Source organism: Pristiophorus japonicus, chromosome 7 (assembly GCF_044704955.1).
Source record: "Pristiophorus japonicus isolate sPriJap1 chromosome 7, sPriJap1.hap1, whole genome shotgun sequence".
Classification (NCBI taxonomy): Eukaryota; Metazoa; Chordata; class Chondrichthyes; family Pristiophoridae; genus Pristiophorus; species Pristiophorus japonicus.
Window position 1 is genome coordinate 102,376,921 of NC_091983.1, and position 18,819 is coordinate 102,395,739.

Consider the following 18,819-nt stretch of genomic DNA (forward strand, 5'->3'; position numbering starts at 1 on the left):
TAACTCCCTTTTGAAAATGTCCAACGAACTGGACTCAACAACTTTCTGTGGCAGAGAATTCCACAGGTTCACCACTCTCTGGGTGAAAAAGTTTCTCCTCATCTCGGTCCTATATGGCTTACCACTTATCCTTAGACTGCGTCCCCTGGTTTTGGACTTCCCCAACATCGGAAATATTCTTCCTGCATCTAACCTATCCAGCCCGTCAGAATTTTAAAAGTTTCTATGAGACCCCCTCTCACTCTTCTAAATTCCAGTGAGTATAAGCCTAGCTGATCCAGTCTTTCCTCATTCCTGCCTTCCCGGGAACCAGATTAGGAGACCAAAACTGCACACAATACTCAAGATGAGGTCTCACCAAGGCCCTGAAAAAATACAGCAAGACTTCCCTGCTCCTATACTCAAATCCCCTCACTATGAAGGCCAGCATGCCATTTGCTTTCTTTACTGCCTGCTGTACCTGCATGCCTACCTTTAGTGACTGATGTCCATGACACCCAGGTCTCGTTGCACCTCCCCTTTTACTAATCTGTCACCATTCAGATAATAATCTACCTTCCTGTTTTTGCTACCAAAGTGAATTACCTCACATTTATCCACATTATACTGCATCTGCCATGCATTTGCCCACTCACCTAACCTGTCCAAGTCACCCTGCAACCTCTTAGCATCCTCCTCGCAGCTCACACTGCCACCCAGCTTAATGTCATCTGCAAACTTGGAGATATTACATTCAATTCTTTCATCTAAATCATTAATGTATATTGTAAATAGCTGGGGTCCCAGTGAACTGCAGTGCTGGGCTTTGATTTACAATATTGAATCTCAACCATTTTCCTTCCCCCAACCTTTCATAATTTGCTGCAAAATACCCTTGGGGGAGAACCTAGCCCGCGTCACGCCCTATTGCTGGGCATCAAATGAATGTTGGGGGGGGGGGGATGATTTTCAGGTGACAGTATCCCATGCTCGACCCCTCCCCTCTCCCCCCAGAAATGCACCAGCTGCCAAGCTGGTCAGTGACTTCAGATTGTCCAGGGCCCCTTGAATATACTAATCAAGGACTGAGTATCTATTAGAGCATGTGCCACTCAGTTTAACACTTGTCTACTGCAGCTTAACCGCTCTTTAAAGGAACCGCTGCTGGCTGCAAGTGAAAAGGTAAGTTCATTTTTTTTTTAAAACCTAAACATTGCTAAATTTGTCAAATATCCAAGTGCTCACTCAATCTTAAGAATGTGTGCATGTGAAAGGCACAAATATCCGGTCCAGATCACAAGAGGATATTATGTCTGCATTGCTGGGTTATGCTATTGCACAAGTAGATATAGGTCAGTGAGGGTCATAAGAACACAATAAATAGGAGCTAGGCCATTTGGCTCCTTGAGCCTGCTTCGCCATTCAATAAGATCATGGCTGTTCTGATCATGGACTCAGCTCCACTTCCCCACCCATTCCCCATAACCCTTTACTCCCTTATCACTCAAAAATCTGTATCTCCACCTTAAATATAAATATATTCAATGACCCAGCCTCCAGAGCTCTTTGGGGCAGAGAATTCCAGATTTCCAACCCTCAGAAGAAATTCCTCCTCATCTCAGTTTTAAATGGGTGGTCCCTTATTCTGAAACTATGTCCCCTATGAGTGTAAATATCCTCTCTGCATCCACCTTCTCGAGCCCCCTCATTATCTTATATGTTTCGATAAGATCACCTCTCGTTCTTCTGAACTCCAATGAATATAGACCCAACCAATCTTAAGTCAACCCCCCATCTCTGAAATCAACCTATTGAACCTTCTCTGAACAACCTCCAATGCAAGTATATCCTTCCTTAAATACGGAGACCAAAACTGTACGCAGTAGTCTCGGTGTGGCCTCACCAATACCCTGTACAGTTGTAGCAGGACTTCTCTGCTTTTATACTCTATCCCCCTTGCAATGAAGGCCAACATTCCATTTGCCTTCCTGATTACTTGCTGTACCTGCATACTAACTTTTTGTGTTGCATGCACAGGGACCCCCAGGTACCGCTGTACTGCAGCACTTTGCAATTTTTCTCCATTTAAATTATAATTTGCTTTTCTATTTTTTTCTGCCAAAGTGGATAACCTCAATGTACTCCATCTGCCAAATTTTTGCCCACTCACTTAGCCTGTCTATATCCCTTTGCAGATTTTTTGTGTCCTCCTCACAATTTGCTTTCCCACCCATCTTTGCATCAGCAAATTTTGCTACATTACACTCAGTCCCTTCATCCAAGTCATTAATATTGATTGTAAATAGTTGAGACCCCAGCACCAATCCCTGTGGCATCCCACTAGTCACTGTTTGCCAACCAGAAAATGACCCATTTATTCCAATTCTCTGTTAGTTAGCCAATCCTCTATCCATGCCAATATATTACCCCTAACCCTGTGAACTTTTATGTGGTGCATTATTGAATGCCTTCTGGAAATCCAAATACACCACATCCACTGGTTCCCCCTTATCCACCCTGCTTGTTACATCCTCAAAAAACTCCAGCAAATTTGTCAAACATGATTTCCCTTTCATAAAACTATGTCAATGTCCAGAAAAGTAATATGCTCAGACTGCTTAGGAGAGCATCGGAGGACACTGGATCCAAGGTAGATGTATGGTAGACCTGAATTTATAACAGTTATTAACTGGGCTTATGATGTAAGCTTTGTATTTACATTCTAGTATCTACATTCCATAATCAGCACTTTCCAATTTCACAAATCCAACACTGGTGGTTACTTCAGTCAAATTAAATATACATCAACAAGATATATCTGAAACAACATGAAGTCAGCACAAAAATCAGGCATCAGTGAAACAATACAGTTCACCAAAAGCCATCCTTCACAATGAAAAATACTATCTTTTTCCTGGTGAAAAGGCTCAAGCTTCGCCTTTTAATTGTCAACATTGCGCTGTGGATTTATTAGCGTTAGCATAGTTCTCCACCTGAATGTGTAAAATGACAAAATAGAATTCCTCACCTTGTCATCTTCTACAATGCCTCAATTTGTGTATTAGACATCTGACAACTTAGTACATCAACTTACATCCACTATCAGAGACATGGGATAAGCACATTACTTTTCTTTTACAATCAGCCTCTTTCTTACTGCTGTAACTGCCTCTTTGTAGTTTAAGATTTTCATTTGCTAACATTATACAGAAATATAAAAATTCTTCACTGAACTCCATCTTTCAATTTTAACATATTTATTTTGAAAGTCTTGCGCATGCACTTCCTACTCGGTTATCCTTAATTACTCCATCTGTCACACTGTTAAGATCATGTCTGCTTGTCATGTCAAATCTATCTACACTTGCCTCTGATTGAGTGTTCCTAGCTCATGAGTGGGGTTTTCAAGCTAAGTGGTGCCTGAGGCTTACTTAAATCAGGTCCCTTGTTTCTCCTAGCTTCCGCTGGAATATTCTCTGCTTTAAAAATTTTTTATATACATATATATATATATATATATATATATATATGTATATAAAAAATATTAAAAATCTTTCTGTACACTTCCCCTTTGCACTATTTGACTTCATATTTGTGTCACATCTTTTCCTCATTATAAATTCCCATGACTACATTTAAAATAGGTTTTGCCTCTGTAAACTCATTAGGCTATACTTACACTATTTGGCTATTTTAGGTTACAGCTACTCCAAGCAGTTCGGGTACAATCTTAGCTGTTCTGAAATTTATTTCTACTGTCAGGTAATTTTGTTTGAAATTTTACATGTTTGGTTTTTATTCTATTTTTTGCTGTCAGTTATTAAAAGAAAAATTCAGAAGCCCCCTCCCTCCCGGCGCACTGCTCCCGCCATCGTCCTCAGCCATAGACCCAGTCTCAGTTGCCACATTGGATTGGCTACAGACTCATTCTAGCCACCAACATGCTCTTCATCGGTCCTCATCACGTCTATAAGCCGCTCCCACTTCTTGCAACCACAATGCACCTCTCCTTTAAGAGGTGCAGGCTGCCTTTAAGTAGCGCTAACCATTCACAATATTGGGCCCCTGGCTGATGCATGTAGTCAATGAACAGCATGAGTAGCACTGGCTGCACACGGCAATCGTTTAAAAGAGCAGGCAGCACCAATTTAATATGCTGCCTACAATGCTAATGAATGTTTCCAGTAGAGTGGACAAGGGGGAACCAGCTGATGTGGTGTATTTGGACTTTTAGAAGGCTTTCGACAAGATCTCACAAAAAAGATTAATTTGCAAAGTTAAAGCACATGGGATTGGGAGTAGTGTGCTGACGTGGATTGAGAACTGGTTGGCAGACAGGAAGCACAGAGTAGGAGTAAATGGGTACTTTTCAGAATGGCAGGCAGTGACTAGTGGGGTACCGCAAGGTTCAGTGCTGGGGCCCCAGCTGTGTATATTGTACATTAATGATTTAGACGAGGGGATTAAATGTAGTATCTCCAAATTTGCGGATGACACTAAGTTGGGTGGCAGTGTGAGCTGCGAGGAGGATGCTATGAGGCTGCAGAGTGACTTGTACAGGTTAGGTGAGTGGGCAAATGCATGGCAGATGAAGTATAATGTGGATAAATGTGAGGTTATCCACTTTGGTGGTAAAAACAGAGAGACAGACTATTATCTGAATGGTGACAGATTAGGAAAAGGGGAGGTGCAACGAGACCTGGGTGTCATGGTATATCAGTCATTGAAGGTTGGCATGCAGGTACAGCAGGCGGTTAAGAAAGCAAATGACATGTTGACCTTCATAGCGAGGGGGTTTGAGTACAGGGGCAGGGAGGTGTTACTACAGTTGTACAGGGCCTTGGTGAGGCCACACCTGGAGTATTGTGTACACTTTTGGTCTCCTAACTTGAGGAAGGACATTCTTGCTATTGAGGGAGTGCAGCGAAGGTTCACCAGACTGATTCCCAGGATGGCGGGACTGATATATCAAGAAAGACTGGATCAACTGGGCTTGTATTCACTGGAAGTCAGAAGAATGAGAGGGGATCTCATAGAAACATTTAAAATTCTGACGGGTTTAGACAGGTTAGATGCAGGAAGAATGTCCCAATGTTGGGGAAGTCCAGAACCAGGGGTCACAGTCTAAGGATAAGGGGTAAGCCATTTAGGACCGAGATCAGGAGAAACTTCTTCACCCAGAGTGGTGAACCTGTGGAATTCTCTACCACAGAAAGTTGCTGAGGCCAATTCACTAAATATAAATCAAAAAGGAGTTAGATGTAGTCCTTACTACTAGCGGGATTCAAGGGGTATGGCAAGAAAGCAGGATTGGGGTACTGAAGTTGCATGTTCAGCCATGAACTCATTGAATGGCGGTGCAGGCTCAAAGGGACGAATGGCCTACTCCTGCACCTATTTTCTATGTTTCTATGTCTATGTCTCTATGAATAGGTGTGGGTTAATCGCATAATGTCTATTTTCGGGGGTTAGCCAATTTCTCCCCCAGTTTTTTCAAGAGCCAATCAAACTTTTGGTTAACATAAATAGAAACTAGAACTATATTTTTAACAGATCAATTTGTATGGTTGGAAAATGTCTACCTTATTCTGGGTAGTTAAGCAAAAATGTTGCAAACAGCTTATAAACTTCTATTTCCATTGACTGACATAGATTTTTGATTCATAGACCCATGCACCTAGGAAATTATAACCATGTTTTGACATTAGAGTAAAAGTTAGCTTTTATTAGGTCTAAAATGTTCTTAAATCAATACTATGCTGCTGTTGATATTTTAAAATTTAGTAATCACAAAACAATGATAGTATTGTCAGCAATTGCTACACTGCTTTGATGCAGTTCACGGTTGTTTAACCCTTGTATTTGATTCTCAGATGACCAACAGCATTATTTCTACTAACTTGCACTTCTAGCAATAATGGGTTCTTCCTTAAAATTAACTCTTTTTGTAAACCTGGAAAAGCGGATAAGGCTCCCGTGGCCCAGGAGACGGGTGGGAGGAAAAGGCAAATGAACACTTTGGGGCCGTAATTGATGAAAGCTAAGTTCCGCCCGTTTTTCGGTGGTACCTGCTTTTTTACCACCCGGTACTGCTGGGGCCGAGTGGGCGGGAGATTCATTCTGCTTTTCTCCGCGGGAGCGGAATGCAGCGGGCGGAGGAGGCCTTCCGACTCGGGAATCATCGGCTCCCGAGTTGTGCGCATGGCTGTCAAGTTCCGCCCCCTGAGAAGCACCGATCAGAGGTCAGAGATTGCCGGCCTGAGATCGCTTGGGGGGGGGGGGGGGGGGGAAAGGGAGAAAGAGAAGAGAAACTGGGAGGAGAGAGAGAGAGATTGCTGGGGGGGGGGGAAGGAAGAGAAGAGGATGGGGTCTGAGAGAGAGAGAGAGAGAGAGAGAGAGCGCGAGCGAGACTTATATTTTTATTATAGTTCATTAATAAAGGAGTAAATAAGGCTTGATTAGACCATTTATAAAATAAGATCACTCTAGTGAACAAACACACAATTTCCAGACTCAGTGGTTATATTGCTATTCAAACTGCATTATTGGCTAACACTAGAAAATAATAGAAAACCAATCCATTTAAAAATACATCAAACTGTGGAGAACTATAAATATCTGTGTAATGTCAAACAAACCTGTCAGCTCTGTGTCCATACCTCCCACTTAAGATCCACTTAAAAGCACCTTCTCCAGGACAGTATGCAGTTCCGGCAGTATGTCAATGGTATGTCATGAAACTTGTACTTTTTGGACGGTTCTACGTGGGCGGACGATGTGCAGACTGCCCGGCGTTATGTCACTAATGAATCTTCAACCATGTGGCATGTACCTGTTTTTTGACAAAACTTGTATTTTTCGGCAGTAAGCGGGCGGTATGTCAATGAATTTTGGGCCCTAGGGGTGCACCAACAGGGAATTCCCATCCCAAACATGAACTGGTTCCTTCCCCCAAGTCTGTGAGCAATGTCAGGGGAAATCAGCTCAATAAATAAGAACAATTGGTTCATCCTAATATTACGCAAATTAAGAATAAGGTAAAATGTAATGTAGAAAAATAAGTAAATTATAAAATCATCAAATGATGCAGTGTGTCCTGCGAGATTAAGGATATTACCTGTAGATGGAGACATTTTCTACGAGTTCATTGGTTATCGTGTCTTGTAACATTATCCCCCGAGGTGAAACAGTTAGCGTAACTTTGAGGAATTTCTTTCCACTTGCTTTGGCCTAAAGACAATCAAATTAAAAATGGCAATTACTTTATTACAGTAATAGGCTACTGAAAGGACAGGTAATTAGGCATTCTAATTAACATGCTCCATTATATACACATACCCAGTTAAAATTTTACATATTATGTGGAATCTCTATTTTTGTGCAAGGTATGAGAAATTGCTGGCTTTTATGTAGTGATGTACTGCAATAGAATATAATGCTATGAGTTTTAAACAATCACGACTTGACAACTAAAACTGGCAGTGTTAGATGGACCCCGACTTTTATTAGCTATCATAATGCAGTTGTCAAGTACAGCATTATATATTGGGCTGTCGTGATACCCGCCCTCCTGTATGGCTCAGAGACGTGGACCATGTACAGTATACACCTCAAATCATAGAAACATAGAAACATAGAAAATAGGTGCAGGAGTAGGCCATTCGGCCCTTCTAGCCTGCACCGCCATTCAATGAGTTCATGGCTGAACATTCAACTTCAGTACCCCATTCCTGCTTTCTCGCCATACCCCTTGATCCCCCTAGCAGTAAGGACCTCATCTAACTCCTTTTTGAATATATTTAGTGAATTGGCCTCAACAACTTTCTGTGGTAGAGAATTCCACAGGTTCACCACTCTCTGGGTGAAGAAGTTCCTCCGCATCTCGGTCCTAAATGGCTTACCCCTTATCCTTGGACTGTGACCCCTGGTTCTGGACTTCCCCAACATTGGGAACATTCTTCCTGCATCTAACCTGTCTAAACCCGTCAGAATTTTATATGTTTCTATGAGGTCCCCTCTCATTCTTCTGAACTCCAGTGAATACAAGCCCAGTTGATCCAGTCTTTCTTGATAGGTCAGTCCCGCCATCCCGGGAATCAGTCTGGTGAACCTTCGCTGCACTCCCTCAATAGCAAGAATGTCCTTCCTCAGGTTAGGAGACCAAAACTGTACACAATACTCCAGGTGTGGCCTCACCAATGCCCTGTACAACTGTAGCAACACCTCCCTGCCCCTGTACTCAAATCCCCTTGCTATGAAGGCCAACATGCCATTTGCTTTCTTAACCGCCTGCTGCACCTGCATGCCAACCTTCAATGACTGATGTACCATGACACCCAGGTCTCTTTGCACCTCCCCTTTTCCTAATCTGTCACCATTCAGATAATAGTCTGTCTCTCTGTTTTTACCACCAAAGTGGATAACCTCACATTTATCCACATTATACTTCATCTGCCATGCATTTGCCCACTCACCTAACCTATCCAAGTCGCTCTGCAGCCTCACAGCATCCTCCTCGCAGCTCACACTGCCACCCAACTTAGTGTCATCCGCAAATTTGGAGATACTACATTTAATCCCCTCATCTAAATCATTAATGTACAGTGTAAACAGCTGGGGCCCCAGCACAGAACCTTGCGGTACCCCACTAGTCACTGCCTGCCATTCTGAAAAGTACCCATTTACTCCTACTCTTTGCTTCCTGTCTGACAACCAGTTCTCAATCCATGTCAGTACACTACCCCCAATCCCATGTGCTCTAACTTTGCACATCAATCTCTTGTGTGGGACCTTGTCGAACGCCTTCTGAAAGTCCAATCACTGGAGAAATACCACCAACAATGTCTCCGCAAGATTCTGCAAATCCTCTGGGAGGATAGACGCACCAACGTTAGCGTTCTCGATCAGGCCAACATGCCCAGCATCGAAGCACTGACCATACTCGACCAGCTCCATTGGGCGGAACACTTTGTTCGCATGCCTGACAAGACTTCCAAAGCAAGCGCTCTACTTGGAACTCCTACACAGCAAGCGAGCCCAAGGTGGGCAGAGGAAGCGTTTCAAGGACACCCTCAAAGCCTCCTTGATAAAATGCAACATCCCCACTGACACCTGGCAGTCCCTGGCGAAAGACCGCCCTAAGTGGAGGAAGAGCATCCGGGAGGGCGCTAAGCACCTCAAATCTCGTTGCCGAGAGCATGCAGAAAACAAACGCAGGCGGCAGAAGGAGCATGCAGCAAACCAGTCCCACCCACCCTTTCCTTCAACGACGATCAGTCCCACCTGTGACAGAGACTGTAATTCCCGTATTGGGCTGTTCAGTCACCTAAGAACTCACTTTTGGAGTGGAAGCAAGTCTTCCTTGATTTCAAAAGGAACTGCCCATGATGATTTATATTGATAGCAACAATGATCTACATTGGGAAAGATTATATAAATGCAGGTAATACATATCATTTCCAAATGGAAGCCAAATATATTACAGTATGCATAATTACTGTAGTTTATTCAGAAACGCACGATAGTTTCAAACCTATAGGGCTCAATTTTCCCCAAAGCTGTTTTTTGGCATACTTGAAGAGTTACGTCCATTTTTTGGGGGCCCAATATGGCAAAGAAAATCATCCAAGTTCCCCCATTTGAATTCTTCATTTTGGCACCACCTAGCTTGTCGTTGAGTTTTGGGGGTGGAGCCCAAGATCTGCACCAAAAAGATTGGGTTGCCACGGTAACCAGGAACACAATGTGGGCTGAGGCTGGAAAAGGAAACATACAAAAGCCAGCTCACAGCAACCTGCGCAAGCACATTACACATTGCAGTAACTTGCCTCCATTAAATTATTTAAGTGTAATGACAAAAGTCTATCACTCCGCCGCCCCCGCCCCTGCCCCCCCCCCCGGCTCCCGATGCCAGTCCCCGCTTCTATCCCAGGCCGAATGGCCTCTCCTTCCCGCCCCCACATCTATCCCAGGCCGAATGGCCTCCCGGTCCCCGCACCTATGCCTGGCCGAACAGCCTCATCCCTCCGGTCCCCACTCCTAACTGTGCCTGAAAGGCTTCCCTCCTCTCCACTCTCTCCCACCTCTCTGCTGCTGCTGTCCGGGCCCTGGAACTGTTTCTGCTGCATTGATTTAGTTATCTGTACCGATTTTCTTAACTCACCAGAAGGTTTTCCCACAGAGGCCACATACGCCATCCTAAGAAGAATTGGAGTAAATCGGAGCTGGCCTATTCTTGCTTAAATGGCCAGAATTGGTGCGGGTGGCAGGTTATGCCCCCTACGACACAAAAATAATGAACCTAAAAAAATCATAACTGAGTTACACTGGCACACATTGATTGGGGAAACTTGTATTTGTAAACTTAGGTCAAAAAAAGTGGCGTGTGCCATAAAAACAGCGCAAATCATTGGGGAAAATTGAGCCCATTGTTCTCAAATAGTACATTAATTGCTTAAAGTGCACTTTTTTTAAAAATGAGGCAATTAATGAGGCATTAACCTACTAAGGATGATTCCATCAGCACCATATACAGTTGCCCTCTGGTGCTTTGTTCCAAGTGCCCATTTTTCACACACGAGTGCAGGCTCGCTATTGACCATAGGTGGCATCACATGTGCATTTTCCAGTAGGAATAAGTGTAGCACTCAGTAATGGAAACCCTGTTTTCTTCCTCCTTAATGGGGGTGCACTGAGGGCTAGTGTGACATACCAGCTGCTGCCCTACTATTAAGCATAGGGTTTTCTGGTCAATATGAGATCAGTTGTATGTTGCCGCTGCCAAGAGATTGCATTAGGAATTTCACTTTTCATGCTCATCCAGGTGAGATGTGCTCCCAGTCCAGCAACACCACAATTTTAAAATTCTCATCCTTGTGCTCAAATCTCTCCATGACCCTGCCATTCCCCATCTCTAACCTCCTCCAGCCCCAAAACCCTCCAATTCTGGCCTCTTGCACATCCCTGATTTTCATCACTCTACATTGCAGTCGTGCCTTCAGCTGCCTGGCCCCCAAGCTCTGGAATTCCCTCCCTAAACCTCCCCACCTCTCTCTCCTCCTTTAAGGCATGCCTGAAAACCTACCTCTTCGACCAAGTATCTCCTTTCGTGCCTCAGTGTCAAATTTTGTCTGATAAGGTGCTCCACAGGAGCATCGAGATGTTTTACAACATTAAGGGCGCATATGGTTGTTGTTAGTGCTAGGGAATGGAATACTTTCCATTTTATCATCAATCACTCATATGTGAGGCATAGCATAGTATAATGCCAAGTAAAGTCCCCTCTACCCTGCTCCAACTTTAGAAGAACATAATTTTTTTCTATTTTCCACACCAATCATCCTTAGGATGGTCTGAACGACATTGCCAAACAAGGGGCAGTTTACAGTGTTCATATCAAATTCCTCTCTGCTATTTTAACAAAGGCATTAATCCATCTCTGCTGGTCAAAATTGGACAAAGCATTCCAAACCAATATTTGCATTATTTTTCTCACAAGCAATGCCACAAGAGATCAACTAGTGATAGAATAAACTTGCAAATTATGTATGAGACATCAAGTATGCTTTCCTGAAGATTAAGATGGATCTACAATAGAATGATTGTATGTGTAGGGTGTTTGTTTTTCATTCTATTCTGATTCTTAGACCTTGCAACTCAAGAGTGGGAAAGGACAATACGTGGCACAAAATTTAGGCTTAACCCAGTGTCGGTTTTATTACTGACTAAAACTACAGGACTAGACTTGAGAGAAATCGACTGAAAACATACAATCACCCTTCCTGACTGTAGCTATTGTAGGTTCGTGGTCATTGGTTCTGTGGCCAGTTGGTTCTCTGCAGTGTTGTTCCTTTTGTGTACTTTTCATACATGTCCTTCCATCTGTTCGTTCTTTCGACCTGTGTTCATCTGTACACGTGTCCTTCTACTTCTGTGTGCTTCTTCTTCCATCTGTTCCTGTCCTTCTTCGCTCTTCTGCTGTGCTGCTTCTAGCTCGCTTATTTATATCCAGGTTTTGACCGATCCCCCACCACTGCGGTTTCTGATAGTGTTTGCATCGAAACGTTATTTTGTGGTCCCCTTGGTTGATTGACTGCAATAATGGACTGGTTTGTTTTCCCATTCACACACAGTCTGCAAGGCTCAAGTTCATTTCCCATCTTAACACCTCATTCCCCAAAAATGTGCACCTGGTGTGGTTCCTTTGTTGTCTGGTCTTTTTACAGACTTGGTGTCTCCAGTCGGTTTGTTTTTCCCCACCCGGTCAATCAAGTTTGAGGCCTCACGTAACAACTCCATTGTTATGCATGGCGTCAGTTTTGGTTCCTGACCACAGAATGTCCTTAATTATCCAGCTTAATTCCAAAAGCTTGTATCAAATTCCAAAAGCTTAGATTAATCCATTTTTAGTTCATGGTCGTCTCCTGTGCTTTTCTGAAGATTAGTAACCTTACATATGCAAAGACCGAAATAGGTAACTCTCTAGTAAATGTGCTTATTGTGGACTCAGATTTTGCCAATTTCCATGTAACTGAATAGAATAATACTCCTGTTATCCTGAAATTACTTGCTGTTGATAATGAATATTGGGCAGCATTCAACAGTTTATTCAATTACGCGCAGTGAAATGTTCCTTAAATATAAAGATTTAAGGTATTTAACCACAAAGCACTTATAGACTGCCTAAATCAGTTCGTAATTTTTTTTTTTTGAAATGTGTTCGTTCCAATTTAGCTACAGGGAACAGTCTCAAGATCACATTTTGCAAAGTACACAGGCAACTTCAGATAGGCTGAAACAGCAAAGAAAACAGCACAATCTTCTATTCAGACAACTTTTGACTCAATGTTGGATATGCAGTAATTTCAAGTTAGTAAAACCATTATTGTAGCTGAACATCCACCGTGTATATTCTCAGTTGTTATGTCAGCTCAATCAGCCAGATTTTATTATAATTTACACTGCATATGTAATATAAATATTTTGTTCACAAATTAATCTCAATGATAAGGGGGGATGGCAATGTCCTTTTAAGTAGGCTATCGTTCTGCGCAGATCATAATTTATCAAATGTAATTGAGAAAGTTGCTGCAGTGCTTCATCACAGTCCATGAAGCTGCTTTGGCAGAACATAGTTAAATAACATCTTTCATGTGTAACTGATGAGCTGAACTGGTGCTATATCTAGCATTATTTAATTTAATGTCAAGCTACTGTAAATGTATTACAATTACTCCCTTTTCTAATGAAATCAGGACTGTGCCATTACATTTGGCAACAGATATTTTGTGTAAAAGTTAATTTAATAGCAAAAAACCGGACTTTGTTGCCCAAGTACACACAATGCTGACATGAAGATTTTGTTGAATTTTTAGACAGATCTATACACATAATGTGGTTGTATAAAAAGAAAACATATTTCCTTTTTTGCACTCACTCAAAAGTTTGAGGGCCCAAAAATGGTGGACGTACCGCCCAAAAATGCAATTTTTGGTCAAAAAACACCTGTATACCGCCGACGGAATATTCATCACTGATATACTGTGGAGTAGTATGCACACCGTCCACCGTGCAGGACCGCCCAAAAAGTCCGATTTTCATTGCATACCACCGGAGCTGCATACCGTCCTGGAAAAGGTGGTTTTACGCGATGTTAAGTGGGCGGGAATGGGCGGAGTGTACGGAGCTGCCGTTTTGGAAACCGGGAACTGTCAGCTAAAGTAGCACCTCTGCATTTCCGAGGTGAACAGTGACTTTACAGTGCGATTTAGAGTGGAAAAGGTATTTTTATTGGTACTGAGTAACTTAAGATAGAAGGCATTTTAGTTATATTTTTTTCATTGAAAAATATTGTGGAGATTTAAAAAGAATGGGGCCTGTACTATCTCAGCCTGTATTGCTGATTACCTATCTAATGGAGGGACCAGATGTGAGAAGGTTTATAAATGAACACTTAGCTTGAATGTGCAGAGCTGTGTTTTGGGACCCTGATGACTGTTACCCCAAAAGTTTGACACTGTACAAGAGTGCTTAAATTCAATTCAAACATTTATGTAAAAATGTCAAAAATATACAATTTTAAACCTTTGTAAAACTTGTAACTATAAAAGAACTGTAACAACTTTAACAAAACTCTTACAAATGAAATTTCAATTATTCAATGAACAAGTACAACAAAAGAGCCTTTACTGTCCTCGACCACGACCTCGACCCCGTGCTACACCACCCGTGGTGGTACTAAGCCAGCGTGCAGCACTGCACCCAGAGTACGGTCGGTGTTGTTGGGGATCAGACATTTCAGGCACAATAAATGGGGCATCAGGAGAAGCTCGTGATGTGAAAGGCACAGCTTCAGGGCTCGAAGATGATGTCAGCTCCCCACCCTCAGGTGCTGTCGACCTGACTACTATGGCATGGGGAGATTCCGCGCCATGTCCCGATCCCGTCGATTGCCGCATGGCTTCGACAACCAGCTCCATCGCGGTGATCATACGCGACATATCCTCCGACTGTCGCTCTGATAGTGCCGCGATGTTTGCGGCTATCGTAGTCATGGCCTTGAGCAGCTCTCGACCTTTGTGGATGCTGGCCTGTGACAGATGCACTATGTCCTGCTACATGCCTATAGCAACCGACCTTTTCTGCACCAACCTCCGTCGCTGCAGCAAAGGGGCTGTATCACTGGGGGTGCCTTGCTGCGTGCCACTTGGTCCCGCAGAATCAGAGAAGCCATGGGGGAACCCCCGGAATACAGACTGCATGCACGCACTCGCATTAAAACACTGCGTTGATTCTCTTGTCATTGCCTGAAAGCACGAATATATCACCGTAACCTTAAGATAAATAAAATCATCCGTGTGACAGTGAACCTACATATACAAGGCACATGGGGGGGGGGGGGGGGGCATAAATTAAATCATTACTTATTCTTGCGACCCTCACCAGGTCTTGCATCTCTTACAGCACCATTCCCCATTGCGCACCATGGTATTTGTGGAGGACACAGCCTCCCCGATCTCGTCCCATATCCTGTTGTACACCTTTGGCGGGGGGGGGGGGCTTTCCACAATCACCCTTCGTTAGCTTGGAGTACCTCTGATATTCTCGAAGGGCGGGTAACTCCATCTCGTCGAAGGCGGGCGCCCTCAACCTCCTGTCCTTTGAGGTTCCTGTGCTTGGATTTTTTTTTAAACATTTGCACAATATTTCTGTTATGATTTTTGCTTTGCAAAATATGTCTTCTTATTCTTCAAACTACTGAATATATTTACGGTGGAGACAGACAGATTTTTGAGCGATAAGGGAGTAAAGGATTATGGGAAGTGGGCAGGGAAGTGGAGCGGAGTCAATGATCAGATCAGCCATGATCTTATTGAATGGCGGTGCAGGCTCGAGGAGCAAAATGGCCTACTCCTGCTCCTATTTCTTATGTTCTTATATACTTAAACTATAGAATTATTAGTTATGAATATTTTTTAACTCTGCAATGTGTTTTTAAAAAGTAACTGCCCTGCTGCTCCTTCTCACTCTCTCTCCCTCCTCTTCAACTCACTGCGCATGCACGGGTGACCCCGACCCCAGAAATGCTTCTGTTAAAAAAAAACACGGGAAAAAGAAATCGCGCATGCGCAGTTCAGTGCCACGCCGTCCATCGAAGAGAAAGTCGATCTGGATCGACTACTAGGTTACATACCGCCCGCTGACCGCTGACATACCGCCGAAAAAAATAGATCAATTTTGTCCTGGTCGGTTACCAAGAAACGGGCGGACCTTAGCATTGACCGATTTCGGGCCCGGAGTGTTTTCATTGCCAGCATCCTCAGTGTACAGCCCGCCATGTTGAGAGGTGCACAGTATTTATAATGAGAAAATGTCAGCAGTAAACAGCTTATTATACAAGTAGTGGAACAAACATTCTATTAAATTTCCACAATATATTTTCTAATGGTATAATTGGAGCTCTCTATCCTACAGGAAAATACACAAACAAATGTAATCTTTACATAAAGAAAGAAAGACTTGGATTTATATAGCACATTTCACGACCACCGGAAGTCTCAAAGCGCTTTACAGCCAATTAAGTACTTTTTTGAAGTGTAGTCACTGTGGTAATGTGGGAAACGTGGCAGCCAATTTGCACACAGCAAACTCCCACAAACAGCAATGTGATAATGACCAGATAAACTGTTTTTGTTATGTTAATTGAGGGATAAATATTGGCTAGGATACCGGGGATAACTCCCCTGCTCTTCTTCAAAATAGTGCCACGGATCTTTTATGCCCGCCTGAAAGGGCAGACAGGGCCTCAGTTAAACTTCTCATCTGAAAGATGGCACCTCCAACAGTGCAGCGCTCCCTCAGTGTCAGCCTAGATTTATGTGCGCAAGTTCCTGGAGTGGGACTTGAACCCACAACCTTCTGACTCAGAGGTGAGTGTGCTACCCACTAAGCCACAAATCGTCTAAGCTGTAGCGTATGGGATATTGATGTTCATAGGTGTTACCATGTAGGAATCGCCATTCAAGTTCAAATGAGTCATGCCATCAGTGTTTTATAAAATTTTACGTATTCAGAATAACTTTTTTTTAAAAAACGCATGCAAACAACAGTATGAATAGAAAATATTAGATTAAATTACAAAGCAACAACAAAGCTGTCCACGAAACAATAAAAATATCAGAAACTAAAACTTCTGCAAACTAAAGAAATGGATAAGCAAATATCTGAAGTAGTATGAATTGTCAGCTCTTGGGCATGAGGGAGGTCTCCAATTAGAGCAATGAGACATGGAACCCAGCATCTGCTGAAGGGCAGATTAGGATACCCCAATACGCTCAATCTGATTCCTTAACGTAAGGGTGAAAACAGGCCATTCCCACCCAATGGTTCATTTAATTTAGAAAGAATAACATGTCTAGGAGTGTCTTATAGACAGAGACCCAGGTAGAAGAGGTAAAAAGAAAATAATAGAAAAGGCCTGGGTTGCGATTCTTCGAGCCCACGTGAAATTAACAGAGAAAGTAAATCAATATATAAGAATGTAAGAAAAGAAAAAAAAAACCTGATAGTGACGTATGGATCCAAAAAAGAACTGGCCAAACAATAAGCTTTGTTGAAAGAAGAGAGACTTTTGTGAATGTCTGTCTTTGAATGAGAGTGCTTGTGTGATTTTTGACTGCGGAATATTTGAGGTGGGAATTAAGGAATTTTTCATGTGCCTGAAAGCCTGTTTGAGAAAGTGGTGGAGTTGTCTGCTGTTTTAGCTCCACCCACTTTTTTGGACAGAGTGAAGGTTTTTTTTTTAAAAAAACCCTTTGTAGTGTTGTTCTTTATGTGGAAAGTTTTAAGAAAGCGTGAACCTAGAATTGAATTACATTTTAAGTTAGAAATGCAGGTGTCATTGTTTCCACTAAGGAAAAATAATTGCTCAGATCCGCCACCCACTATTAATGATGTGCTGGCCTTTCAGACACAGACCAGCACGGAGGTGGTGTTGACCTGGACGAAGGATCAATGTTATAAAAATCCAGAAGGAATATGGGTTCACCATGACGGTTGCGTGGTGGCGCCCAAACCCTTACTTCCATGGATTGCCCGATGTGTTCATACATTCACACATGCAGGCAAAGAGGAGATGGCAGATTATATTTTGGCAACTTGGTATGCGCCAGGTATTTCAGCAATTGCAAAACAAATCTGTGAAAATTGTGTTATCTGTCAGACAATGAATCCGGGTAAGACGGAAAAAGTAGAATCTGCCTCCCACCCAAATCCAATGGGGCCTTTTGTACATTTACAAATGGATTTTATTGAATTACCTATGTGTATGGGATTCAAGTACGTATTAGTTATTGTAGATGTGTTCTCTAGATGGATTGAAGCCTTTACATGTAAAAAGGCCGATGCCACTACTGTTGCTAAATTGTTAAAAGAAATCGTACCGTGCTTTGGAATCCCTGCTCAGCTTTCTAGTGATAATGGGTTACATTTCACTGGAACTGTTATAAAAGAAATGTGTAAAGCTTTACAGATTAATCAACGTTTTCATTGCAGTTATCATCCACAATCAGCTGGACTTGTTGAAAGATATAATGGAATGCTTAAAAATAAGCTGGCGAAATTATGTAATAACACTGGATTAAAATGGGTAGAACTGCTGCCCTTAGCCTTGATGGTAATGCGATCTGCAACCAACAGAACCACATGAGATAGTTATGGGACGTCCTCAATGACTACCTTTTACAGCACCGTTTACTGCAAAACAAATGGACATCCACAAAATGGAAGAAAATATGTTGAATTATTGTATTGCACTAACCAAATGTATTTCCAGCTTTCATTCGCAGGTAAAAGCTCACGTCAAGCCAGCGGAAGGGAAGTGTCATAATCTGGAGCCTGAGGAATTCGTTTACATCAAAATCTTTAAAAGAAAAAGCAGTCTACAACCAAGATTTGAAGGACCATACCAGGTCTTGCTGGCGACCAATACTGCAATCAAGGTAAAGGAAAGACCAACATGGATCCATGCGTCCCATTGCAAAAGGACACCCGACCAGGAGGAAGGGAAGAAGGAACCAGAGGAACAGAAAAAAGACGACTGAATAAGGAGCTGTACAGACTATGGGGACTGATAGTGCTATGCTTGACAGGGTTTTGCTTTGCGTTATTGATAATACCAGGGGTACAGAAACGCAAACGAAGGGAACTGCAGGTAAATGTATTTATGGCGCTGAGTCATAAGTATACTCAAGAAAGAAACTTGTCTAGTTGTTGGATATGTTCCAATGTACCTGTCCACTCCGAAGGGGGTATTCCCCTAAGATCCGTCCCCTTTAATGAATC

The 18,819-nt window shown here is 42.7% G+C and overlaps 1 protein-coding gene across 1 annotated transcript in view; it reads right to left on the reverse strand.

Annotated features, from left to right (window-relative positions):
* Positions 1–18,819, reverse strand: part of LOC139266820 (low density lipoprotein receptor adapter protein 1-B-like) — a 183,588-nt gene that overhangs the window by 73,000 nt on the left and 91,769 nt on the right. The window contains exon 3 of the mRNA XM_070884425.1: positions 7,097–7,209. Coding sequence (XP_070740526.1) covers positions 7,097–7,209 — 113 coding nt within the window. The remainder of the gene's footprint in view (positions 1–7,096; positions 7,210–18,819) is intronic.